The following is a 27,578-nucleotide window of genomic DNA, read 5'->3' as shown; positions in this document are numbered from 1 at the left end:
CAAAAATTTTGTTTGCTTCCTAAAACTTACCTTGAAAAAAATTAGAAACTCCATGAGTTCTATTTTTTCTGCAAGATGGAAAGAGACCATTTTGAACAACACAAAGTAGAAGAATCAATGTATGTTAAAACATACTGGAGAAGAAAAAACTCATTTGTTCAACAGAAGTAACAGCAGTAGGAAATTGCTAATTAAACTCTTAGAAAAACAACTGATCTGCTAGTTCATGACAACCTGCACTAAGACAATATATTAACAAATGTGTACCAGCATTAATTTGCACAAGCTTCCTTCCTACTGCTTCACATTCTTGGACACAGATGTTTATTATTTGTCTTTTCTCTTTAACATCCATGAGTCTGAGAATATTCTTCTAATTGACTTGTCCTAAATAAATCTTTCTTATTCTAAAAGATCCTAAATTTTAACCTGATTTCTAAGAGTCATGTCTTAAATGACTATTATTTTACTACCCCTTTCATTCTGTTTAGGGCATAATATATTTATTCCAAATCTTTTACATTTAAGAACATGTTATTGTATTCTTTTCAATTATATGTGAGGACAATATACAGGCTGAATAAAATTCTAAAACAAAATGAGTTTTCTCTGTTTCTATATTCTCAAATTGTTAGAGAGAAGAAAGAGAAAGACAGACAGGGACAGAGAGACAGGAGGGAAGAGATGAAAGCATCAATTCGTTATGGCACTTTAGGTATTCATTGATTGCTTTCTCATATATGTACCTTGATGGGGAGCTCCAGCTGAGCCAGTGACCCCTTCTTGCTCAAGCCAGCAACTTTGGGATCAAACCAGTGACCATGGGCTTCAAGCCAGCAACCTTTGGGCTCAAGCCAGTGACCATGGGGTCATGTCTATGATCCCATGCTCAAGCCAGATACCCTGCGCTCAAGCCAAGTGAGCCGGCAAAACCAAATGAGCCTGCGCTCACACTAACAGCCTTGGGGTTTTGAACTTGGGTCCTCTGCATCCCAGGCCATCACTCTATCCACTGTACCACTGCCTGGTCAGGCAATGAATAACAATTTAAACAAATGTTTATTTAATTCATCTTTTATTCTTCTTTTGGCAAACAGATAATATGAACAAAACTATTGCTTGCTATAGTCATATACACTCTTTTTTGCTTTATACAAGTTTTAAACATATTAAGTGGATAAAATTCTTGCTTAACATATATTCCAGAACTCCAACATACTTTTTGAGTTAAGACAAAAGCTTATGAAATTTCCATTAGACTATCATCTTACAGCAAACTAAATTATTATACCTGCTTTTAAATTAACACCTGTCACTTTTTTAAATAATTCAATTTTAGGTTACAGCTAAAATAATTTTTATCTGAAGTTTTATAAAAGAACAGAAGCAAACCATACAAATGTTGTTCATAACCATATCGACCATTTAAAAATTAAAGGTCATAAAATAAAAAAAATAAACCTATAATCAAAAAAATGCCACTCGTCTTGTTAGGGGAAAAAATAGCTACCAATAAAATATTATCCAATATTTTAGAATTTATAATAACTAGGTTTCATGATACTTTGTTTCAGTACTTATTAAAGTAATGGCTTGCTTTAAAATAAAGCCAAAGTGTTTAGTATTCTATAACTTCATTATTTTATCAATTTCAGACCCCAAAGAAAACTCAGATCACAGATTACAAAACAAGCAGCCCTAAGAATATATTCTGTTTAACAAGCAGAAAGTTTTTCATCTTTTGACTCTAGTTGACCAGCTTCACACATTATCACCTGCTAGGCATAAAATTAAAACCTCCTTTTTAATATATTATAAACTCAATATTTAACTGCAAAAATTAGTTGCATTAAGAAAGCAAAAATTCAAATACTATAAACTTCATGCTAAATATTACTATTTATTTCTAATTGGATAAAAATAGATACAACCAAAAAGGTCTCATCTTCTTAATACTTCCTTATATATCAAATTATCAGACATATTTGTAATATTTAAGTACGATCTTCTTAGAACGAATATTATGTGTGTAACCTGAAATCTGAGCTAGGTTTCACATCAAAAAGAATTGTATATTGATTTTTACTATACAGTCTCAGCTCCCAAAGAGTTGTTCTCAACTTTATCCAAATATGTAATATAAAAATTCTCAAATAAAACTTGAGTTACAGAAAGATGATAATAAAACGCTAACAAAATAACAAGCAAAAAAGGCTTTCATTTAATCCTACTAGAGAATGAAACAAAAAGAGAACTATCTTATAAGACAAATTGGAAAGGAAAAAGAAATTGAAGTAAATTTGGCCTTAGACCCTTTTACATTGCTACTCCTTCAATGTGTATAAATTAAAAAATAAAAGAGGTCACAAACTGCTTCTTAGTGGAAAAAGCTGCGAGGAAAGTGAAGCAACTGAGCAGTAAAGTATAAAATACAACAAAAAATGTAAAAATTTGTCATTATGAAAATAATCAAGAAACAATGGCATTAATTCCATTCTGAGAAAGAAACATCAAGTAACAAATGAATTAGACATTAAATTGTTGGATCTTTTTAAATGACACATAAATAAAAGTCTAATCTGTAAGTCTTTAGGTTTAAATCTGATAGGGAACACCTATTTATCTTTGGATTTGTCTCATTTCTTAAAGCTTAACAACTGATTTTCATCTGAAAAAAATTTTTTAATTCTTAGTCATTAAAACAATCTTCATAGCTATACTTTGATGGGGTTATAAAAAAGCTTCACAGCATTAATCCTATCAGTATCAATGTTATTGCAATCTAGTTTATAAGCATTAATTAAATTTGTTATCACTATCCCCACATTATTGCAATGACAAAAAGACTGAGTCATTTCATTTCTCCAAGAAAAATTACATTGAAATGGTTATTAAATCCTTTAGTAAAACATTTACGATTTATTTCAACAGAATGCTCAGGATCCTATATTAATAAAAATATAAGCAAATAGGTTGCATCGTGGTCTATGAATGATATTCTCCACAATGGACTCATAAGTGTTTTTAAAAAACCACTGAGAGAACACTGGTTAAAGTTTATCTCTGACATTGTTTTAAAAACCTGTTAGTAGCTTTGCCATAAAACTGATGTAAGGTAGTTGTGTTTTTCTGTAATATTTAGAACAATCCAGCACTTGGTATAAATACTCATATCGACATACTGTACTAAAACAGAATTGTTCAACATTTTGTAAACTAGCTGCAATTTTCAGTAGCTCTGTTCACCAACCATGTAACAGAATTGTAATGTTCTCCTAAGCCATATGCATGTCTCATATATCTGAAATAAAAACAAAAAAAGAAATGAGTAGTTTTGATGAAGGTAATTCCTCATCTATGTTTACTATGCATATAAAACCAAGCATTGAATGAATCACTCCAGAGAGGTATCCTTCCATTAAACTATATAATCATATTACTTAACAGTTCAATACCACATGAAAAGCATAGGTAGTAGTAATAAGTTCTTTTATCCTGTCTGCTGAGTATAAGTTAAGGTAATACACAATCATTGTAGGGGAAAAATAAAAAAGAATGAAAAGCTAAGTGCTCAATAAACTTAAAATTTTTACCTAAATCCAAGTCACTGATGACCACCTTAGCAGGGTTAGCTAACAAACACTAAAGCCAAAAGCAAACTCTCCATGCTGTGTTTCAGAGATTTCTCGATCATGTAAACTACTTTTACAATAAGGAAAAAAATCTCTAAGGAATAAACAGTCAGGCAACATGAATATAGTTCTACTTTTTCACTTGTTAAAACTTTTAGCATTATTAATGTCAAACCAGGATAATATGCAAACTAAGCCTAAAATGTTCTAACCTTCATAATTGACTTTATTCTTAACTCATATACAAATATTAATCACTATAAATTTAAACAATTATCTAACATTTTAACAATGCCTTATAATTCTATAATTGCCTTTAAGATAAAATAAACATAATTAATTCTGCTGAAGATAGTTTTTCTGATTAATCAACAACAACCTAAACTCTTTTAATAATCCTTTTTGTCAATTACGAAAATATAACAGTAGACATTTCTAGGTACTTACACAAGTATTACTGGGTTTTTTGGATATTCTTCGCCAATTACAATAGGAGGAGAATCTGCCTGTATTATCTCTATTGGTGTTTGTAAAATATGAGACAAGGCTCTTAGCTATAGGAAAGAAAATGTATTAGTAAAACAATTAAAATGTAAATCTTACTGAAATCATAAACTACTAAGGTAATCAGTCATACAGAGATCCTCTCTGTTCCTCCTCACTCTACTCTGAGAGCCTGGCACATAGTAGACAATACATATTCATTAAATTAACAAATAAATATAATATTTATTATACTGAATACAGAAGTTTCAAGCACTAGCTACATAATAGCTTCTTAGAAATATCAGTGTCATAGTAAATAAGTGAGGGAATGGGTAGATTGGGTTCACTATACTTTGAATGTAACTGAAATTTTCCATATTAAAAAGTTTTTAAAAAAACATTGTTAAAGCATCAGACTAAATCATTTACAATTTTGGAGAGGGTGGAAAGAAGGAATAATGCAGAACAGGAGGTTTATTTTTCTTAAAACTTTTCAGATGATTCTAATGTGTAACTAGTGTTAACAGCCACCGCCTTGTAATTTTCAAGGCACAGATAAAATGAGTTATATATATGAATTGTATTCTCCTGTCACGGAATTTCCATCTACTTAATACACAATTTTATTAAGTAATTTTAATTAATTTTAATTAATTTTATACCATAAATATAAAATTAGAACTTAAAACTGAATGAGTAATAGTTATTAATGCATTCAATCCTCACATAACCTTATGTATAGGTACTACTGGTATACTCTAAAGACCTAGGATCTCAGGCAGAGAACAGTTAAGAAGCCTGCCTAAGTCAAACAAAGAAAATAAAATGACCTGCAAACTGAGGAAGATTGTAAATTCATCATTTGATAGTCTTTAATATAGGGCCCTGATCTATGTATCTGCCCTACCATAAGATCATTCTTTCTAAAATATGGTCCTTTCAGAAAGTTTTAAACAAAAGTAAGACACTACTCCAGAAATATTTCTGAATTTAGAAAAAGACACTTAGGTTTCTAATTCTTATATTAACTTGGGATCCTTATAAGAAAGTTCAAGCACCTTTAATGACTCCTAAAGTAGTCAACAAAAAAAAGAAACTACTATGAGAACTTCTTGAGTTTGAAAAACCCCAAAGAGATACACAAAACGAATAGACAGAGTTCCCTCCAGTGGCTCAGAAGAGGTACAAATATAGCACTACTCAGAAAAAGATTCTGAAGAAGCATTCATTTCATACCTTTAAACGTAGTTCTTAAAGTGAAAAACTCAGAGCCATAAACTATTCAGGATGACTAATCACTATACTATTGTAATAATACTGCAAGATTCATTCAACTGGCATTTTAGCTTACAAATTTCTATGCATATACTCCCTGCCTTATTTAGTGTATACACCTGAGTGTATACAGAGTTTTTATTATCCCCATACAATAATTAGGAAACCCAAGCTCAGGAGACTGACCAACTCCCTCAAGGTCACGCAACTGAGAAGTGGAAGGAAAAGCCAGGAGCCAAACCCACAACTTTCCCTCTTATCTCCTGACTTTCTAATAACCCAGGCTGCTTTATCATCACTTAGACCATTTACATGTTTTATTTTAGTAAAACAAAATTAAAAGATAAATAATGGAACCTAAAAAAAATAATCATGATTAACTAACTCCCTACAAGTGACTAAATGTACTGTTTTCTTAAATATGCATTTTAATGCATCGATACTGCTTTTAAGTCAATCAGTCATTATCAACTAGGAATTTCTAACACATTTTTAATAGATCTGAGTGGTAGGGACTTGACCTGTAATTTCATGTAAAAATACTGTTTATATTTCTGATGTAATAGATAAATTACTTTTCCAATACTGACTTTCATCAGTTGAGCTACTGGGGTAATTTCACTGTACCTGAGTAAAATTTTAATTTTCATAAGTCAAAAAAATTAAACATACTGCCAGTAGCAGCATCACAAATAAAACATGTAGATGCAACACGGTCCTCACCAACCCACAGATCAAGTACTCAGCTATTTAAAACAAAATAGTGTATCACTTCCTGAAGGTACAGACAGTACCTGAAAGCCTAAGAATATTAACCCCTACACTTCAATGCTTTGTCAGTAGAGAAATAGCAAGTACGTAAAGAACAGGAATCTACAAAGAAAAATAGGGATCTGAAAATGTGATTTAGAAATAATTTAACAATCCACAATCACTATGAATAATTATGAACTTACCTCGAGCTGACCTCCCCATGCAGCTGTGTTTATAATATCGTCACAGTACTTTCCAAACTCCTCTGTAGAGAATAAACAGAATATAGCACTTAATAATTCTTAACTCCTGTTATAAAAATCCCTTTTATAGCTCCCATAACTACTGAAAAAACTGTTCAAGATATGAACTTCCTCCTTCTCTACCTGTACTCTCCAGAATTTAATCTACTTCCTAGGTCCAAACTTAGCTCACAATTTCCCACTACCTTATTCAAGAGCAAAGCATTTCTGCCTCCCTCCCTAAGTCTGAGACCCAAGGACCTTAACTACATAACAAAACTGCTTCCTTCCCTTAATCCCAAGCAATGACTCCCCAAAATTGTTACCTTAGTCACTATTTAACATGTATTTTAAAGCTTAAACCTACATCTGAAAGAATACACCACAAGAATAGGAATGTACCCTCTATGCAATCAGCTCCACTGTAAGACTATAAGAAATGTAAAAGAATCAGAGTAAAAATGCAAATGAGTTAGTTGAAACTCCTTTCCCAGAGATAACATCAAACACTGCCTCTGCTTGTTATTTTGCAAGCATTTGCTTTATTTGCATCAGTATCTTATATAAAATGATTAAGATATCTTAACTACAAAATAAGTACTTAATAAAGCAAAATATACTATTATCTATTAAAACGTACTACTATCTATTAAAATTATAGAAAATATGCCCTGGCCAGGTAGCTTAGTTGGTTAGAGTGTCATCTGAATATACCAAACAAAAGCAACCAATACATTCATAAATAAGTGGAACAACAAATCAATGTTTTCTCTCAAAAAAAAAAATGTATATATAGAAAATAATTCTACCTAAATTTTGAGATTTTTTTTCCCAAAAAAGACTACTCCAGTTTTTCTTAGTCTCAGTCCCAGGAATTATTTGATTTAACAAGCTCAACAACCGCAACTGCGACAAAACACAGTAAAGGAAAATAAATTACCTGGACTATACCTCTCTCCTGTATTAGGGTTTGTTAAAAATGGCAGAAAATCTTCCATATGGCTTTGCATATACTTAGCAGTTTGACTTCTTAAGGCAGATACAGTCAGAGAGCATTCCTGGTCTTTCAGCTGATCTTCAATGGCTCTGTACATACAGTGGCCATCAGACGGAATCTGTTTCATTTCCAACTGTCTAGCTGCCAATATTTGAACAAGTTTTTCACTTTCAACATGTCTAGCTCCACAGAGGTTCTCCATTTCAGCTTCAGCTATCCTTTCTTTCTGTTCCTTTTCCAATGCAGCCTTTTTATCCTAAAAAGAGGACAATGTAGAAAAGTTAACTCATAATAATTAGGATTAATTTACATTTATTAAAGACATAGAAATAAAAGATTCTTAAAACATTTTTGCCATTTTTCACCCTTCTCCCACAAGCACTATCATACTGATGATCTCATTACTTGTAGAATCTTCTATACTGTGAACTCCTTTGAAGACAAGCAACCTTTCTCATCTGTTTATACCCAGCACCTAGCTCTGTACTAGGACAAAAAAACCTCCAGTTTTTCTTTGAAAAATTTAAAAACTACATGCCAAGGTTCTAAAAACTTTACTTACTGATTTCAATGTCCTGTCTTACTACTGACTTGTCCTAGGCCTTAAAGCACACCATGTCATATTTAAGTCCAGGCTAATGCCAAGCCTTGTAATTTACCACTCCACTAGTGAGACATTAAAATGCTAAAAGCCTTTAGAAGGCTACAGGAATTCTTTTTACATTTATCTAGCTTTAAAAAATGTGTAAGCATAGACACAATATTTTTTCCATATAATAGATAAATATTCTTCTATATAAAAATTTTAAATATTGCCTGACCAGGTGGTGGCACAGTGGATAGAGTGTTGGACTGGGATGCAGAGGACCCAGGTTCGAGACCCCGAGGTTGCTAGCTTGAGCAAGGGCTCATCTGGTTTGAGCAAAAAGCTCATCAACTCGGACCCAAGGTCGCTGGCTCGAGCAAGGGGTTACTCGGTCAGCTGAAGGCTCCCCGATCAAGGAACATATGAGAAAGCAATCAATGAACTAAGGTGTCGCAACGAAAAACTGAGATATAGTTGGGGTAAAAAGAGATAGGTACACACAAACGGTTCCCAATTTGCAGTGGTTCAATTTAAATTTTTTGACGTTATGGTAGTATGAAAGTACACACATTCAGTGGAAACCTTACTTCAAATTATGAATTTGATCTTTTCTCAGTATAGTAATATGTGGTAGGATCCTTTCATAATGGCTGGGCAGCGGCAGCAAGCCAGTTCCCAGTCAGGCACATGACCATGAGGGTAAACAACCACCCTCTACAACAGGGGTCCCCAAACTTTTTACACAGATGGCCAGTTCACTGTCCCTCAGAATGTTGGAGGGCCGCCACATACAGTGCTCCTCTCACTGACCACCAATGAAAGAGGTGGCCCTTCCGGAAGAGCGGTGGGGGGCCGAATAAATGGCCTCAGGATGGTTTTGCGCAATAACAGGTGAATATTCTGAGCATGTTTAATGTAGGTTAAGTGAAGCTGATATTTAGTAGGTGTGTTTAAATTTCAATTTATGATATTTGCCACTTATGATGGGTTTATCAGGACTTAACGCCATCATAAATTGAGGAGGATCTGCCGTTAATATACATTAAGTCTATGCATACATAGTTTAAGAAAACACTAGAAGGACATACACAAAAATATTTACAGTACTCTTTTCTGGATGGTAGGATTACAAAGTAAGTTGTATTTTTCCGGGTGTGTATGTGTATGTTGCACTTTTCTGCATCTTTCTAATTCTCTACTGTATGTTTTACTTGTATACTTGGGGGGGAGAATGTTTTTCTATTTAAGAGAATAAAAATAATTAAATTAAATTAAATTCTAATATTGGTAGCAAATTACAAAGTTAACCTAGAAAAAGGTAAAAATTTTCATGTCCCTATCTCGTGTGTGTGTGTGTGTGTGTGTGTGTGTGTGTGTCACAGAGAGGGACAGACAGGGACAGACAGACAGGATGGGAGAAAGATGAGACACATCAATTCTCCGCTGCGGCACCTTATTTATCGATTGCTTTCTCGTATGTGCATTGGTCGGAGGCTACAGAAGACCGAGTGACCCCTTGCTCAAGCCAGCGACCTTGGGCTCAAGCTAGTGAGCCTTGCTCAAACCAGATGAGCCTGCGCTCAAGCTGGCGACCTCGGGGCCTCCTTCTCATCCCAATCCAATGCTCTATCCTCTGTGCCACCACCTGGTCAGGCTCATGTCCCTATTTCTTCACTCCTCCTTGGGACAGACAAAGCAAATGGAAAGACAAATTTAACATAATGCTACATGTTGTGCTTACTACATGCCAGTTAAATGCCATGATAGATAAACCTCAAGTGACTTCTAAGTTACCTGAATCAAAAGCAATTACCTCCCCAATAAAATATAAGCCTATTTAAGCTTTTCTTCCAACCATTCCAGAAATTACATGAATAAATTGATCTCTCTGCAACTGTGGAACACTGCAGTATAAAATCTTAAAACACAAGATGGCACTATGACTTTATAAAAGACTAAAAGAACATTCCAGAGGGAAGTATGAGGATTCTAAAACTCATTTTCCTCTTTTGAGGAAACTATGCTGAAAGATTTCCAAAGATCATATAACTGGGGAAAGCAGAGAAGAGACAAGGACAACATAGAGAGTTTCTTCTATCCAGGTACCGGAACCATAATAAAAATTATAGCACATGTGAGCTGGACTTCATAATGTTATGTATACATACTATACTGCTTACAAAAATTAGGAATATTTCAAAATGAATATGAAGTGATAAAAAAAAGCATTTGATTTTTTTTATTAAAAAAGTAAAGAAAAGCAAACGACAGTCAAAAAATTGTTGAATTATGCAAATGAGATGCAAAATCAACTTTTATTTCATTGGTGAAAATGCACTATACAAAAAGTTGAAAGTACTGGAGTATCTGCATGTTCCCTGATCCCCTAATTTTTGTGAGCAGCATAGTTACCTCTAAAATACTAATCCAATCTTTTCCGTTGTTTTCCCTTATGCTCTGCTTCAATATTACAAAGCAACTGTCTTTCCTTTCCAGGGCACTAAATCAGATAGCCATTGGATTATTTTCCCAGCAACATATTGCAGACCAAAAAGGGGTTCTATGGAAAGTAAACTCACAGGGCCATCTAGTCAGAAATTCCTAAGTGTGCAGGTCATGGTGGGTAGTCACTCTCACTAAAATCATAAATTCTTTTTTTTTTTTTTTTTTTTTTTTTTTTCCATTTTTCTGAAGCTGGAAACAGGGAGAGACAGTCAGACAGACTCCCGCATGCGCCCGACCGGGATCCACCCGGCACACCCACCAGGGGTGATGCTCTGCCCACCAGGGGGCGATGCTCTGCCCATCCTGGGCGTCGCCATGTTGCGACCAGAGCCACTCTAGCGCCTGGGGCAGAGGCCACAGAGCCATCCCCAGCGCCCGGGCCATCTTTGCTCCAATGGAGCCTTGGCTGCGGGAGGGGAAGAGAGAGACAGAGAGGGAAAGCGCGGCGGAGGGGTGGAGAAGCAAATGGGCGCTTCTCCTGTGTGCCCTGGCCGGGAATCGAACCCGGGTCCTCCGCACGCTAGGCCGACGCTCTACCGCTGAGCCAACCGGCCAGGGCATAAATTCTTTAATAAAAGACTAATCTTTGCTTTAAATATGCCCTGTCCATTGTTCCTGGGCATCTAGGTTAGTACACCCTTGAAATGCCTTTCAGACCTCTCCTTCTAAAGCAATGACCACACTCAACAGAGCATACCTTAACCATACTAAAATGGATCCTTGACTTGCTTTCTCTCACCTTCCTGTAATCTTCCTTATACAATACATTTTTAAATAAAATATGTATTTCCGATGGCTTTAGGCAACCCCTGTGTTTTGGTCATTCGACCCCCTGTGACCCACAGGTTGAGAACCGCTGCTCTAATGCATAACAAAAACTACAAACTGTTATTCTCCATAGCATTTGAGATCTTGCTCCCAGGTATATATCCCCAGTTCAGTTCAAATAAACCCTTAAAAAATTTTCTACATATTTGAACATTTCTTACATCAACAGTATAATTTCTTAATGGAACTAGGCACTTTGGTTTCTACAAGCCTACTACTAGAGATTAAATGGTGCCAATAAAATCTAAAGAAAACATATAAAAGATAAAAATAGTATAAAACTCATAAATATATTATCAGTTAAAGTAGACTCATGTTGCTATAGTACTACAGCAAACTATGAAGAGGAACCTTAAGAACTAACTGGGTACTAGCCAGGGTTTATATCAAACTTTCAGCATGCCGTCTAGACAACTTGTGCTTCAGTTTTCTCATCTGTAGAATTAAGAAACTGAACTGGATCTCATTCCAACTCTCAAATTTCATGTTTTTGGGTCCCAGTTTTTTAAGTTCGTTTCCAGCCTACCAAACAGAAGCATTGAAGTTCTTTGAATTAAATAAATACTCCCTATGCTTCTCTAGATTAAAAATAAAAGATTTGCTACATACCATTCTAAGAATAAATCTTCATGAAATTTTGTCATGATTTTCTACCAGAGTTGTATCTCTCCCAAAGATAAACATTAGCTAATTGGCTTTTCAATACTTGGTGCTTTTGGTCAAAAAAGAAAAAAAAAAAAAAGAGGTTCAAAACAAATCTAATTCATAATTATCCACCCTGTTTTCAGGTTTCATTTTCTTCAGTATGTATTGTAAGCTTTTACTGTTTTCTATTCCACAATCCAATTAATATAAGAAAGCAAGACTTTTGGCATTACTTCTAGGGTATTTTCTCTCCCAAACATTAAACTAGTAGACTATAAAAGATACAAACATTTTTGAGAAGGTATAGCTAGAAAAAGTAAGAATTTCTGCAGTAATTTAGGAGGAAAATTAGAAAATGTTTGATAAAGTCAAGGAATCTAATTTGTTTTAGTTTGCACCGTTGTCTAAGGATCCAGAACTGTCTAAGGATCCAGAACAGATGAACAAGTTTTGATAAAGACAGAAAGGAATTGTTTCCTTATGTTGTTCAAAATTAAATAGGCTGCCCAACATGTATCAATTACTAAGTAGAGGGAATTTTAACAAATATTTTGTTACACTACAGCCAAGCAAAAATTCTGCCCTTCATTTCTAATCTATAGATCATGAATATAAAGCCATCACAAAAAATTTTGTTAAAAACATGAGTAAGGAGTTGAACTAGATAACTTTCAAGATACCACAAAATCTAAATTTTACTTTTTTTTTTTAATTCACAATCATAATACTTACTACTCAAGAATAAAATTTTAGGCCCTGGCCAGTTGGATCAGTGGTTAGAGCATTGGCCGGCATGCAGATGTCCCAGGTTTGATCCTAGTCAGGGCACACATGAGAAGTGACCACATGCTTCTCTTCCCCTCCCTCTCTCTCCCCATTTTCTCCTTCTTCCACTCTTGTAGCCAGTAGTAGATCCACTGGTTCAAGCATCAGCCTCAGGAGCTGAGGATAGCTCAAGTTGGTCCGAGCATCAGCCTCAGGCACTGAGGATAGGTTGGTAGATTTGAGCATTGGCCCCAGACGGGGTTTGCCAGGTAGATCCCAGTCAGGGAGCATGTGGGAGTCTGTCTCACTATCTCCCCTTGTCTCAATTGAAAAAAAAGAAAGAATAAAATTTTACCTAAGTGCAAAAAATGTTTGATAATTTGAACTTAATCAACTTTCAAACAAAAAGGAAAAGATACTGGTCTTAGGTTGAATTTTTTTTTTTTTTTTTTTTTTTTTTTTTTGTATTTTTCTGAAGCTGGAAACGGGGAGAGACAGACAGACTCCCGCATGCGCCCGACCGGGATCCACCCGGCACGCCCACCAGGGGCGACGCTCTGCCCACCAGGGGGCGATGCTCTGCTCCTGGGGGGGGGGGGTCGCTCTTTTGCGACCAGAACCACTCTAGCGCCTGGGGCAGAGGCCAAGGAGCCATCCCCAGCGCCCGGGCCATCTTTGCTCCAATGGAGCCTTGGCTGCGGGAGGAGAAGAGAGAGACAGAGAGGAAGGAGGGGAGGGGGGTGGAGAAGCAGATGGGCGCTTCTCCTATATGCCCTGGCCGGGAATCGAACCCGGGTCCCCCGCACGCCAGGCCGATGCTCTACTGCTGAGCCAACCGGCCAGGGCTTAGGTTGAATTTTTTAAGATTGAATTTAAGCTTCTTTTTGAAAGTAAAAAGGCCTTATCTGATTTTTTTCATAATTTTGATATTATGAACTCATTAATTCCAATAAATCACTTTCCTTATAGATCTCTGATATTATATTTCATTCTCACATTTATTCTATGATATATTTCTTCTACTTTATCCTAACTAAATTGTTTTTCCATTCCAACTCAATATTTAACACTTAGCACAATGAACTTTTTGTTCTACCAACAAGAAGGAGGTACCCTGGAAAGCCTGATATGCTTCATAATTGAAAATAATCATATGGGATATCGTGTTCATAAAAAAAAAAAAATTTCTAACTGAGCAAGTTATAGAAGGAGGTTATGTTCTAAGGCCTGTATGATAGATGAATACCTAAACTGAAAAAACCCTGTCCTTTATTTATATGCATCTAGAACAGGGGTCGGGAACCTACAGCTCACGAGCCAGATGTGGCTCTTTTGATGGCTGCATCTGGCTCACAGACGAATCTTTAATAAAAAATAATAATGTTAAAAATATAAAACATTCTCATGTATTACAATCCATTCATTTCCTACCACTCATGTTCATGGTTGAGGGTGGTTGGAGCCAATCACTGCTGTCCTCCTCCGGGACAACACCAAATTTTTATTGGATAATGCCTAACATACAGGGGTCATTGAATGGCTCTCATGGAATTACATTTTCAAATATGTGGCGTTCATGGCTCTCTCAGCCAAAAAGGTTTCTGACCCCTTATCTAGAATAATATCTAAAAACATCAGAATCATTTCTTCTCTAGACCTTCAAAGATAAACACTCTGGTATGGGGCCAGATGACCCCAAGATTCCTCATTTTTATCTTTTACCCACATAACTGTGTAAACTATGTTTGTTAAATATTAACTATCCACCAATGTAAAAACAAAACATGTATCTCTATTTTATTTTTCCAGTCCTAGAGGTTTCCTGCTTTATTTTCTTCTGCCATCTTAATCTACCACCAGTGGACTTCACATAACCTTTATGTCTTCTTTAATTTTAATGTATGAAGTAAACTGCAGAACTGCTACTCTGTGGAATATTACCTCAATCCTTTGAGATATTGTTTCTGGGATTAGCTCCAAAACTTGGGCTCAACATAAACTTTCTTTTGGTTTGGAATTTATTTCATCAACGTATCTCTGAATTTTCACCATACTTAACCATGACATAAGTACCCATGAATCTCTGAGAATTTAGTACACCTTTATATCTTGCTTAACTTCTAGGTTCAAATCCTTGTTTCAGCACTTACTACTATAGTTTTTAACCAAAGTTGTGCACCAGAATCACCTCAGTCCATACTGTGAAGATTCTGATTAAGAATGTGATCATATATTTGTAAGAAATATCCTTTGTACATCCCACTTTCTAGCCCCACCCTTCTATAAGAACTGTAAACTGAATATGTTTTTTTATACTACCTTACTAACCTACTTCTTCATCAAATGGGGATAAGAAAGAAATCCTACTTCACAAAATTATCAAGACTGAATGAGATTTCATCTAATTGCTAAGCCTAGCATAGTAGCTGGCACATTATAAGTGCTTCATAAAAATGTTGTAAAAGGTCCTTTGTCAAGGAACTCCAACATTTTTTTTCCCAACTCTCTTCTTATGTAACACCTAAGATAGTACTGGACACAAGCACTAACGTAAATACTTGGTGACATGACTTTCATACCCGTCTCTTTTGTGCTCTTGATATCCGAGGGGGTTGATTCTCAAGAACCAAGTTGGAAATGTTAACAGCATCAAAATCTCTCTAAAAAAAAAAACAGAAAGCATTAACCAGTTAATGAAAAATACTTTTATTAATCAAAAGTCAGATTATTAAATTATTATAGAAAAATCACAAATATGTGTAATCCCACAATTCAAATCTGAGTAACAGCACTAGATAAGTATTACATAGCATACTCTTGTCTTCTGTCTCTATTTGTAAGGAATTTATCAGATTCTCAAGAAGTTTCCTAATAGCTCTTCAAAGATAATACTCATCCCTGCATGCTTTTCTTCCTTCTTACATGCCTACTCAAGTAATCTAAAAACTTCTCTTAAGAACCAACTCACCTGGCACTCTACCCCTCTCTTCTCTAAATATTGATAATACTCATAGGATATACAAGATTCTGTGCTGACTCAGTTCATTATTATCTTCATAACCTCACACATTGCAAAGGAGCTCTTTTCCATCATAATTAACCAAAACCTAATGAGCACTGCTCCTTCACCCTATTAACAAGTTGAGCTTTTTCTGTCCTTATCCATTGATAACTATAGATACAATTTAACTGATAAGTTGGACTTCAAACTAAGGGTGGTATAAGAGATTTACCTTGATCTCAACCCTTGAAATGTCAACACAATGAACAGCTATAACTCAAGAAGGAACCCCAGCGGGGCTTGCAGTCTTGCCTGAAAGATCTGCATGCCAAAGGGACTAGAGGTGGAAAGGGATGAGAAGGAGGGCAGAAGACAAGACGTACTCATGGTGGGCTCCAGAAAGGAGAAAAGCCTGGACTGTCTGGGTTTTTGCCTGCCAGGGCTTCGGAGAGGGGAGAAACCTCGAGTGACTGAGTCTCCTTCTACAGGGATGAGCAGAAGAATGGTGGGAATCTGAGGAGATACTGAAGCAAAGTGGCGGCAGAACAGGGCAACAGTGCAGGTGACCCGATGGTCTGCTAGCAAACCGCACTCCAACAGCGTCACAAAAATAAAAAGTACAGCCTGCCAGCAACCAAGATCCTGCCTCCCTCGACTTGCGGGTATGGAGAGTGGCAGAGACATACACCACAGCTAGTTCTACAGGGCCACTCTTTCCATTGAGGAAGAGAAGTGCTGTGTCTGGGCCTCTGGTCTGTTGAAACACAGGGAGGAACACTCCAAGGCCTGAGATCATTGCAAAAAGCAATAAATCTCACAACATGCCCCACCCATCATCAAGACTGCAGCCCAACCTCCATCATCCCAACAGCAGCATCTCAGCAGAGGCTACCCTTGGAATTTCAAAGAGCTAAAATTCATCGACAAGCCCCACCTAATGAAAAAAAAATGTAAAAACCTCCTTTTGATTGGGAGTTTGGAGGCATTTTTCTTCTAATTTTTTTCTGTTTTCCTAGGTTTTCTTTGTTCTTATTGTCTTGTTTTTTATTATTTTTTGGTTTCTGTTTTTTGGCGGGTTTTTTTGTGAAAGAGACAGAGAGAAAGACAGAGAGGGACAGACAGGTAGGAACAGAGAGAGATAAGAAGCATCAATTATTTGTTGATTTGCTTTCTCATATGTGCCTTGATGGGGGGGGGGGGCACTACAGCAGAGCGAGTGACCGCTGTTTAATCCAGCAACCTTGGGCTTCAAGCCAGCAACCTTTGGGCTCAATCCAGCCACTATGGGGTCATGTCTATGATCCCACACTCAAGCCAGCGACCCCATGCTCAAGCTAGTAAGCCCACACTCAAGTTGGATGAGCCCGCACTCAAGTCAGCGACCTAGAAGTTCTGAACCTGGGTCCTCTGCATTCCAGTCCTACACTCTATGCACTGTTCCACCACGAGGTCATGCTGGGTTTTGTTCTTTATTTTTGTGGTTTTTCTCTAATCTTTATTTTTATTTTTAATTTTCAGTTTTTTCCTTGTAATTTATTTCTATTTTAAACTTTTCCATTGTTTTTAGCATTATTTTATAATAATACCACTCTCAACTAATCTCAAGGCAGAAAGAATGGAATACCATAGCTACCCAAGAAAGAGACACACTTCAGAAAGAAAATGAAAAATCTCCAGAAAGCAATCTCAATCATATGGAAACCTTGGACTTAAACAACAGAGTTTTCAAAACTGAAGTTCTGAAAATACCCAATGAGATGCAAAAACACACTAATAGGCAAATTAGTAAGCTCAGAAAACAAAACGAGGACCTGACCAAGGAAATTGAAACTTTAAAAACAGAGATGAAAAACTTAATACATGAATTGAAAAATGAGCTAGCAAGTTTAGCTAATAGAATAGGCCACAGAGAGGAGAGAATTAGTGACACCAAAGACAGGCAATAAGAGAGGCTACAGAGAGAAGAGAGAAACTCATGAATTTAAAAAAATAAAAGAGCTCTACAAGAATTGTTCAACTTCACCAGAAAGAACAATATAAGAATGGGTATTTCTGAAGAAGAGAGGGGGAAGGAAATGGCGAGCTTATTCAAACAATTAATCGATAAGAACTTCCCAAGCCTACGGGAAGTTAGATACTCTAATCCAAGAAGCAAACAAAATGTCAAGTTACCTCATCCCAAATATACCTTGTTCAAGGCACATTACAATAAAGCCATCAAAAATCAATGACAAAGAATCCTCAAGTCAACTAGAGAAAAGAAGATCACATATAAAGGAAGGCCCATTAGGTTATCAACAAAATTCTCAGTAGAAACTCTACAATAAACCAGAGAGAGAGAATCCGAACATTCAAACTACTGAAAGGTAGGAATTACCAGCCAAAAATACTATACCCATCAAAGTCATCCTTCAAATATGAAGGAGAAATGAAAATTTTGCAAATATACAGATGCTGAGGGAATTTATCACCAGAAAACATCTACTGCAGGAAATGCTCAAGGGGGTTATTCTACTAGATACAAAGACCAAAACAAACAAACCTATAAGTAAAAGTTTCAACAAGGTTACCATATAAATAAGGAAAACCTGAGACAACAAAAACATGAAAGGGAAGAAGATAAAGGTCTCAGGTAGCAAAGCAGAATAGAGTGCAGAAGCACTCATAAGACAAAGGACTCTGTATATATGAAACATTTTTTTCCGGCGTGGCCGGTTGGCTCAGTGGTAGAGCATCAGCCCAGTGTGTGTATGTCCCGAGATCGACTTCTAGTCACGGCACACAGGAGAAGCAACCATATGCTTCTCCACCCCTTCCACTCCCCCTTTCTCTCTCTCTTTCTCCACCTCCCACAACCATGGCTAGATTGGCTCGAGTGCACTGGCTCTAAGCATTGAAGCCTCTGCCTCAAATGCTAAGAATACCTCAGTTGCAAGCATGGGCCCAGATAGGCAAAGCATCAGCCCCAGACAAAGGTAGCCAGGTGATCCCACTCAGATAGTCTGTCTCTCTATTTCCCCTCCTCTCACTTGGAAAACAAAAAGAAAAAAAAGAAAAGAAAAAATTTTTCCTAATAACCTAACAGTAACTACCAACAAAAAAAAAATCTGAAACACATAGCTTCAGAAAAGAGGAAACAGTAGAAAAAAGTATGTGATACTAGCAATCAAAAACTGACAAAACACAAAACAGAAGAAGCAAAGAAGACAGAGACCTACCAGAAAACAAAACATAAAATGGTAATAGGATATCCTCAAGTGTCAATAACTACATACCCTAAATACAAATGAACTGAACTCACCAATAAAGAGGCAGAAAGAAGTGAATTGGATCAACAAGCAAAACCCAACCATATGCTGCCTCCAGGAGACACATCAAAGCTATACAGACAAAAGCAGACTCAAATTAAAAGTCTGGAAAACAATTCCCCAAGCAAATAAGACCCAAAGAAAAGCAGGTGTATCCATACTTATATCTGACAATACCAACTTCAAGACAAGAAAGGTTCCAAAAGACAAGGATGGATTTCCATAATAATAAAGGGGTCACTATATCAAGAAGCATCACACTTAATATCAGGAACATCACAAATCAGGAAGCATCAAAATATATAAGACATATACTAACAAAAAAAAAAAGTAAGAGATAGACAAAAACACATACTTGGAGTTACCAAAATACCATTGACAGTTTAGATAAATCAATCAAAAAGAAAATCAGTAAAGAAGTATCAGCTTTAAATGACATACTAGACCAGGGGTCCCCAAACTACGGCCAGCGGGCCGCATGTGGCCCCTGAGGCCATTTATCCAGCCCCCGCCGCACTTCCGGGAGGGGCACCTCTTTCATTGGTAGTCAGTGAGAGGAGCATATTGACCATCTCATTAGCCAAAAGCAGGCCCATAGTTCCCATTGAAATACTGGTCAGTTTGTTTATTTAAATTTACTTGTTCTTTATTTTAAATATTGTATTTGTTCCTGTTTTGCTTTTTTACTTTAAAATAAGATATGTGCAGTATGCATAGGGATTTGTTCATAGTTTTTTTATAGTCCGGCCCTCCCAACGGTCTGAGGGACAGTGAACTGGCCCCCTTTGCATAAAGTTTGGGAACCCCTATACTAGACCAACAGGACATAATTGACATTTATAGGACATTTCATCCCAGAATATCAGATTATACATTCTTTACCAGTGTGCATGGAACATTCTCAAGAACAGACCATATGCTGAGTTACAAAACTAACTTCAACAAATTCAAGAAGATTGAAATTATACCTAGCATATTCTCTGACCATACAGCTCAGAAACTGGAATTCAACTGCAAACAAGAATGAACAAAACTCACAAAAATGTGGAAATTAAACAACATACTTTTAAAAAATGACTGAGTCAAAGAGGAAATAAAAGCAGAAATTAAAATATATATACATATAAACAAGAATGACAACATGAATGCAGCAAAAGCAGTAATAAGAGGGAACTGAATAACATTACAAGCTTTATCAACAAACGAGATCCCACATTAACAACATAAAATCACATCTGAAAGAGTTACAAAAAGAAGAACAAGGGCAACACAAAGTCAGCAGAAGAAAGGAAACAGTAAATATTAGAGAACTAAATGAAATAGAGAATAAGAAAACTATTTTTAAAATTAATACAACACAGAACTGGTTCATTAAAAAGGTAAAAAAAAAATGACAAACACCTAGCTAGACTCACTAAAGAAAAAAGGAGGAAGGACTCATATAAACAAAATCCAATATGAAAGGAGAAGTTAACACAGATCATAGATATACAAAGGATCATACTAGAATACTATGGAATATTATATGCCACCAAATTTAACAATGTAGAAGAAATAGACAAATCCCTAGAACTATATAATCTTCCTAGCCGGAGTCACAAGAAGTGGAAAACCTAAACAGACCTATAAGCAGGGAGGAAATAAAAACAACTATCAAAAACCTCCCCAAAAATAAAAGTCCAGGACCAGATGGCTACACTAGTGAATTCTACCAAACATTCAAAGAAGCTTTAGTATCTAGCCTTCTTAAAGTCTTACAAAGAGAAGAAACAATACGCCCTAACAAATTTTATGAGGCCAACATAACCCTGACACCAAAACCTGGCAAGGACAGCTCAAAAGAAGAAAACCACAGATCAGTATCTCTAATGAATATAGATCCAAAATTCCTAAGCAAAATACTAGCAAATCAAATACAATAATACATTTAAAAAATACATCATGATCAAGGAGCATAAGAGTGGTTCAACATACGTATTATTTATCAATGTAATACACCAAATCAACAAAACAAAGAATAAAAATAATATGATCCTATCAATAGATGAAGAAAACACATTCAATAAGCTCCAACATGCATTTAAGTTCAAAACACTCAATAAAATGGGTAAAGAAGTACCACAACATAATAAAGGCCATATATGGCCATCAGCCAATAGCATACTAAATGGTGAAAAAAAATCAAAGCTTCTTCTCTAAAGTCAGGGGAAAAAGAAGGATGCCCACACTCTTCACTCGTACAATGAGATACATCCTGTCTGTTAGATTGGTTGTTATCAAGACAAGTAGTAACAAGTGTTGGAGAGGCTGTGGAGAAAAAGGATCTATCATTCACTGCTGGTGGGAATGTACATTGGTACAGCCATTATGGAAGAAAGTATGGTAGTTCCTCAAAAAATTAAGAATAGAATTACCTTATAATTCAACAATCCCTCTACTGGGTATCTACCCCAAAACTCGAAAACACTGCTACACAAAGACACATGCAAACCCATGTTCATCGCAGCATTATTCACAATGGCCAAGACATGAAAACAACTAAAGTGCCCTTCAGGAGAGAATTGGATAAAGAAGATGTGGTCCATATATACTATGAAATACTACTCAGCCATAAGAAATGATGACATATTGCCATTTACTACAACATGGGTGGACCTTGAGAACATTATATTGAGTAAAATAAGAAAATCAGAAAAAGCTAAGAACTACATGATTTCACACATAGGTGGGATATAAAACTGAGACTCATGAACACAGATAAAAGTAAAGTGATTCCCAAGGGGAGAAGCTATTGCGGAGGGACAAATAGGGACAAAAATACAGTGATAGAAATAGATTTGACTTTGGGTGATGGGCACACAACACAATCAACAGTTCAAATGCTATCGAGTTGTTTACTTGAAATCTGTATTCTTGTTGTCACCCAATTAAATTTAATTTCTAAATTAAAATAAAGTCTAAACCCTAATATCTAAAAAAGAAAAAAAAGAATTTAATATATATGTATGTATCATTAAGATATCACAACCAACTTTAATCATTAAATGGGGATTATGTACTATATTTGCTGAAGTAAATAGGTGAGGATTAGTAACTAGTATTGATAAAGGAGCCCAAAAGTTAAAATTTTGTCTTCAGTTAATAGTATCTTTTAGTTGTAGTGAATAGGATATACCTAAGGGTTAGGAAATAGTTAATCTCCTTGCTAGTCTTCCCTAATGGCTCCCTGCCCTTTACCTTAAAATATAGGGAAAAGTTTAGCTTTGCAGGAATTTTTGGGAAAGTTCATATTGGGGAAGAACCTGACAATTAGGGGAGTTTAAATCACAATAGTTGTTTATAAAAGCCTAGCAGCAGGATTTACTGTGAAAAGTCAAGGCCTATAAATTAGTTCATCAATCTTAAATCTGTACTTTGTATCGCAGGGGTCCCCAAATTGCAGCCCCGAGGCCATTTATCTCCCCCCCCCCCCGCACTTCCAGAAGGGGCACCTCTTTCATTGGTGGTCAGTGAGAGGAGCACTGTATGTGGTGGCACCGCAAAGCGCTGCGTCGCTCACATACAGTACTACTTCCGTGATGCGGGACATACACATCATGGCTCCGGAAGCGCGTCATATCACTTGTTACAGCTAGCAGTGACAAATATGGAACCGGACATTGACTATCTCATTAGCCAAAAGCAGGCCCATAGTTCCCATTGAAATACTGGTCAGTTTGTTGATTTAAATTTATTTATTCTTTATTTTAAATATTGTATTTGTTCCCATTTTGTTTTTTTACTTTAAAATAAGATATGTGCAGTGTGCACAAGGATTTGTTCATAGTTTTTTTTATAGTCCGGCCCTCCAACGGTCTGAGGGACAGTGAACTGGCCCCCTGTGTAAAAAGTTTGGGGACCCCTGTTGTATCCTAAGAAAACAGGGCATCTTTTCATAGATGATTCCCAGAGGCAGATAGTCCCAGAGGCACCAGGTATTGGCTGTTTGTGGGAAATACCTGACCTCAGCTGTCTTGAAGATTTACCAAGGACACTAGATAGGACCATATGATTGGGCCTGTGTTACCTCAAAAGTTGCAGAAGATATGTTTCTGCAGCTGAACCCTATAAAAAAAAAACAACACAGCACCAGGAGAGTGTTAAGGCAGTTCTTTTAGACAGGAATCACCTGCCTTCTCAAGTTGCTGAAATTTGACTACACACCTTATACCTACTTGGTCCTTTTCTCTCTTTATTGGCATTAAGGGGAGAGTAACCCCAAATCCGGCTTTGTTTTCTGGTTACAGTATTTTATTACTACAAATAAGCTGAGCTAGTTTTTAGTATGACACACACACAAAAAAATATCAATTCCCCTAATAACTTCAAATTCAATCAGCACTCTTCAAGGCTATGCTCCAAATGATCCAAATATCAAAATCAGATTAAGATTTCAAAGAATGGTTGTCAACCTTAGTGAAATTAGTATCTTACACATTTCAGAGAAATCTGTTCAAATTTATATATTGGCATACTGACAACAGGCAAGATACAGAAAAGCATCTGGAATAAAAGAGAAAGCAATGATATAAGAATTCAGGCAGCTATCAGAAAAAAAAACAAGCTTAAGTTAATGAAAAAGATAGTAATTCAAAACAGAATGGCAGTTTGTATTTTTAACAGTTGGACAATATGTAGCCTAAGAATCAAACACTTTTGCCCCTGGAAACCTAGGAAAGAAATTCAAAACTGAAAGGCCTCAGAGAACAAACAAAACTATCTCAAAAGAAAAGACCAGGAGAAGATTAGGAATACCATGATTGTTGACAACACAAACACCCTAAGCAACCAATCCTTTTTATTTGGAAATAAAGTATTGATATGTTAAGGGTACGATGCACAGGATCTTGTTAACTGGCTAATAAACTTAAAGAAAATGAGACTATGTTTAATATAACAACCATTGTAAATCAGTACAAACTGTGTTCCCTGTCAACAGCAGACCAAAAACAAAACAAATAAAGTAAAATTTAATTATGGTAGAAAAAATTTGCATAGACATAAGAACTTTCTAACTACCAAACTGAAGTCAGGTTATAGAGTCTGATCCTTAAAACCCAAGCAATAAACTTGCTGTTAGGTAGAATGACCCCTGCTCACAGTTATTTTCCTCCGAGCCCATTCCTCCCAGCCTATTTCTCCAAGCCTATACCTAGGGCAATTACCCCTAGGTGGTTTTCCTGCTATTCAAGTTTCAGGGTTCTAAGTCTCAGAGCACAGCGGGAAGGCTGTGAAAAGACCTGTCACATACTGCTGCTACAACCGGATCCAACAGCCAACAGCACACGGATCCTGTTGCACTCTGACCCCACCGCCCACTGAACATGGACATTATTTTCCCAGACACCTACATCAGGCTTTTCTATAAATGAAGCCCGCCCCTCTTACACCTTGCAGCTGATGCCATTTTGGTCTCAGGACCGTCTGCTTGCCAAGTGCCTGAGTATAACCTTTCCTCCCTAAACCCTGATCCGCCTAGTTCCTCTCAGCATCTGACCTAACACTATCTACCACACTATACAATGTTATAATAGAACTCAGTATTCACCTCCTGGAGTAAGACAGCTCTGACTCTTTGGCACTTAATAGTAGATGCTATGAATTCAGTACAATATTCTTATTCTCTCAGAGCCTGTTTCCCACTTGAAAATGGAATTATCTACACTTACTTCATAGGTAATACCTAATAGTGTGTTACTATAAGAATTATATAAGCTATTACATATAATATGTTAAATGTGATAGGCACACAAGACATTAGCCACAATAATAAAATAAACATTAAGTTAAAATGATGAATAGTATGCTCCAGTCTAATCCAGAAACATCAGCAAATTCTCATTCATTACATACAACTTCATAAAGCACTTTTATACCTTAAAAATTATTTCACATTCATTGCCCCATTTGATTCATACAAAATCTTTACTGAAACAGCAGGTGTACTTGTACCATTATATGTGGAGAAATTTATGCTCCACATAAAGTAACTTTACCCAGGTTATAATCATAATTAATGGAATTTTGTTCCTCTTCTGGGCAAGTAAATGATCTCCCTTACAAAAACACACTACCTGGTCACAAAAATAATGAAGGTAATGCATGAGCATGACTAAATGACTTCATTTCCCTCCAAATTTATGATTTTATATAGTAAACAGTTTAACAGAAGTAGACAGTTGCTTTCAAATGCTGTAGGCAAAGAAAAACATACTTTACTCTCTTTAGAAGTCAGCTTCAATTGCTCTAGTTCCTCTCTCTGTTTCTGTTCCATTTCTGCCTCCAACTTAGCAATATCTTCTGTAAGTTGTTTTCTCCTCTTTTTGTCATTCTTGGGAACAGCATTCTTCATACCTTGAATTTTGGCTGAAAAGCCACAAACGCTTTAAGTCAAAAACTCAGGGGTTAAGAGAAAAAGAGAAACAGGAACAATAAGGGGATGGAAAAAGTAATTATGTAAACAAGAATATTTTTTTAACAAGAATAATTTCATAACAATCTGACAATTACAGAGAAGAGCCCAGACGAAGTTGAGTCAACCCCTACGTCCCCACCTCGCCCCAAATCTCATTAACATAACCGTGAGTTTGCTGTGGTAGGAGACAAAAGAAAAAGACGAATGAAATTTCTAAATCTTTCCAGTACCTCTTTTAAGCCATCAAAATTGAGGTAAGGTATACTGCTCACAAAAATTAGGGGATATTTCATATTTCAAAAAACACCCTTCGGGCCAAGTGTCGGTGACTGGAGTAGGAATGAGCAAGGGAGACGGAGAGAGGCGTCACAGCGCGATTCCCCCTCGGTGGTTGGGAGGTATTCTCAGCCATCAGCATTCCACAGGACGGGGTGGGGGAGTGAGGGAACGCGATGGACCTGAGACAAGAAATGCACTGAAGATTTACAGGATTGAAGGGATCGCCGGGGAAGGGGAAGTGAAGAGGGATGAACGGGGAAGGGGAGTGGAGAGGTAAAGGCCACTGATTACTTTCAAGAAGTCTAGGAAACGCAGATTCAAAGTCTAACAATCCCCAGAACCGGCCTGCCTGGTGACTTCTAGGTTCCCACTCCGCCAGCACCTTGCAACTCCTTCTTCTCTTTGCGATGCCTTCTCACCAGCTGCTCCTCTTCATCAAACGCTTCCGCCAAGACTACCTCCATGACCTCCAGGTAGCCCAGCACACATGCGGGAACAATCTTGCACCACCGGCTAGCAGGCACCTCCTACCTCTCAACCCTCACCCTGGGCTCCATTGGCCACGCTGAAACCCAGCCCTGCCTTCTAGGCGGTACCGGATTTAAGCCGAGTCTTTGGAAGCAAAGAGGGGCGGGGATATGGAATATGCGGGCATGCGCAAACCTGAGACAGGCACACGCGCGCGCGTGGGGGCGGGGCTTGACTGACTGAAAGGTTGCGAGCATGCGCAAACGTGCGACAGATTTACACACGGTTACACACACAACATTCTCTCTCTCTCTCTCTCTCTCTCTCTCTCTCTCTCTCTCTCTCTCTCTCTCTCTCTCTCTCTCTCTCTCTCTCTCTCTCTCTCTCTCTCTCTCTCTCTCTCTCTCTCTCTCTCTCTCTCTCTAATCATGGATCAAGAATAGGGACTTTTGTATATATAAATCTGCTCTCCTCCAGCTCCACTAATGCATTTGGTAACCAATCGTCCTCCTTTAGGGAGGATAGCCCTTCTTTTGTAAGGTACGTCCTCCCTCAAAAAGTGTCTTTCTACATGTCCTTTTTGATATTGGAAGAGTAATCTATAAATGTCCCTATTCGATCGATGCGGAGTTGATCCATTGCATGTGATATCACGTATTTATATCTAAATGAGTACTTTTTTCTTACAATTATTAAAAATTAATAAGCATGTAAGCATAATTATAATATAAAATATGACAAATGTTTTATTATGCATTTATCATATTATAGTGTATTATTGTTGCAGTGAATAAAATGTTTCTTTTATTTACGATATTGTTTTCTTCCATTTATTTTTGTCTTTTTCATTGTAAAAAAGTTGGTCTCCTTAACTTTCCCTTTCCACTGTAGATCGCATTTCACCAGCTGGAGCTGAAGGACCCAAGACATTTAAGTAGACCAGCGTGAGGCAGACTGGAGGAGGGCAGAACACAGCTGTTTAACTGGAGGGGGGCCTCAACCCAGGCCTGTCTCTCCCCAGAGCCGCCTTACCTCAGGGCTTCCCCACAACCCTGCTGCTTCATAACTGAACTGTTTGCACTGAATAAAATTTCCTTCTTCACCCCCCAAATTAGGAATTCCTATTGGCATGGAATTAGTGCCAATGGCCATAGCTTAATGTATTGAGGCAGCAGACCATTGGGGATGGGGCAAAACCACAGGATCTGGGTTATGACTGAATCTCCCTAAAAATGGAAGCAGGGTTAATAAAAAGCAGTCAGGTCATATGGTTCTTTCCTGAAGAAAAAACACTTTGAATTATTTTTATCCTATGAAAGATCATGATCTCAGTTTTGCATTCTGTCTCATTTTT

The 27,578-nt window shown here is 36.9% G+C and overlaps 1 protein-coding gene across 1 annotated transcript; it reads right to left on the bottom strand.

Moving 5' to 3' along the window:
* Positions 1 to 1,880: 1,880 nt before the first annotated feature.
* OTUD6B (OTU deubiquitinase 6B) lies at positions 1,881 to 26,350 on the bottom strand. The gene is made up of 7 exons (XM_066379099.1): positions 26,139 to 26,350; positions 25,277 to 25,428; positions 15,294 to 15,374; positions 7,329 to 7,641; positions 6,350 to 6,411; positions 4,080 to 4,186; positions 1,881 to 3,301 (listed from the first exon to the last, which is right to left on the bottom strand). The coding sequence occupies exons 1-7, from the start codon at positions 26,218 to 26,220 to the stop codon at positions 3,217 to 3,219; spliced, it is 882 nt and encodes a 293-aa protein (XP_066235196.1). The 5' UTR covers positions 26,221 to 26,350; the 3' UTR covers positions 1,881 to 3,216.
* Positions 26,351 to 27,578: the final 1,228 nt, after the last annotated feature.

This window comes from Saccopteryx leptura, chromosome 3, assembly GCF_036850995.1.
Source record: "Saccopteryx leptura isolate mSacLep1 chromosome 3, mSacLep1_pri_phased_curated, whole genome shotgun sequence".
Classification (NCBI taxonomy): domain Eukaryota; kingdom Metazoa; phylum Chordata; class Mammalia; order Chiroptera; family Emballonuridae; genus Saccopteryx; species Saccopteryx leptura.
The sequence above is the reverse complement of the archived record's forward strand: the minus strand, read 5'-3'. Positions and strand labels throughout refer to the sequence as shown.

What these genes read in the sequence shown, in the direction of transcription:
- OTUD6B (XM_066379099.1), bottom strand. Translation starts at nt 26,220, where the DNA reads ATGGAGGTAGTCTTGGCGGAAGCGTTTGATGAAGAGGAGCAGCTGGTG. An exon ending in CAAGAGCACAAAAGAGACGG is followed by an intron (nt 7,642 to 15,293) that starts GTATGAAAGTCA and finishes TCCTCTTTTTAG; the next exon opens with GATAAAAAGGCTGCATTGGA. An exon ending in CATGGGGAGGTCAGCTCGAG is followed by an intron (nt 4,187 to 6,349) that starts GTAAGTTCATAA and finishes TCTTTCCTATAG; the next exon opens with CTAAGAGCCTTGTCTCATAT.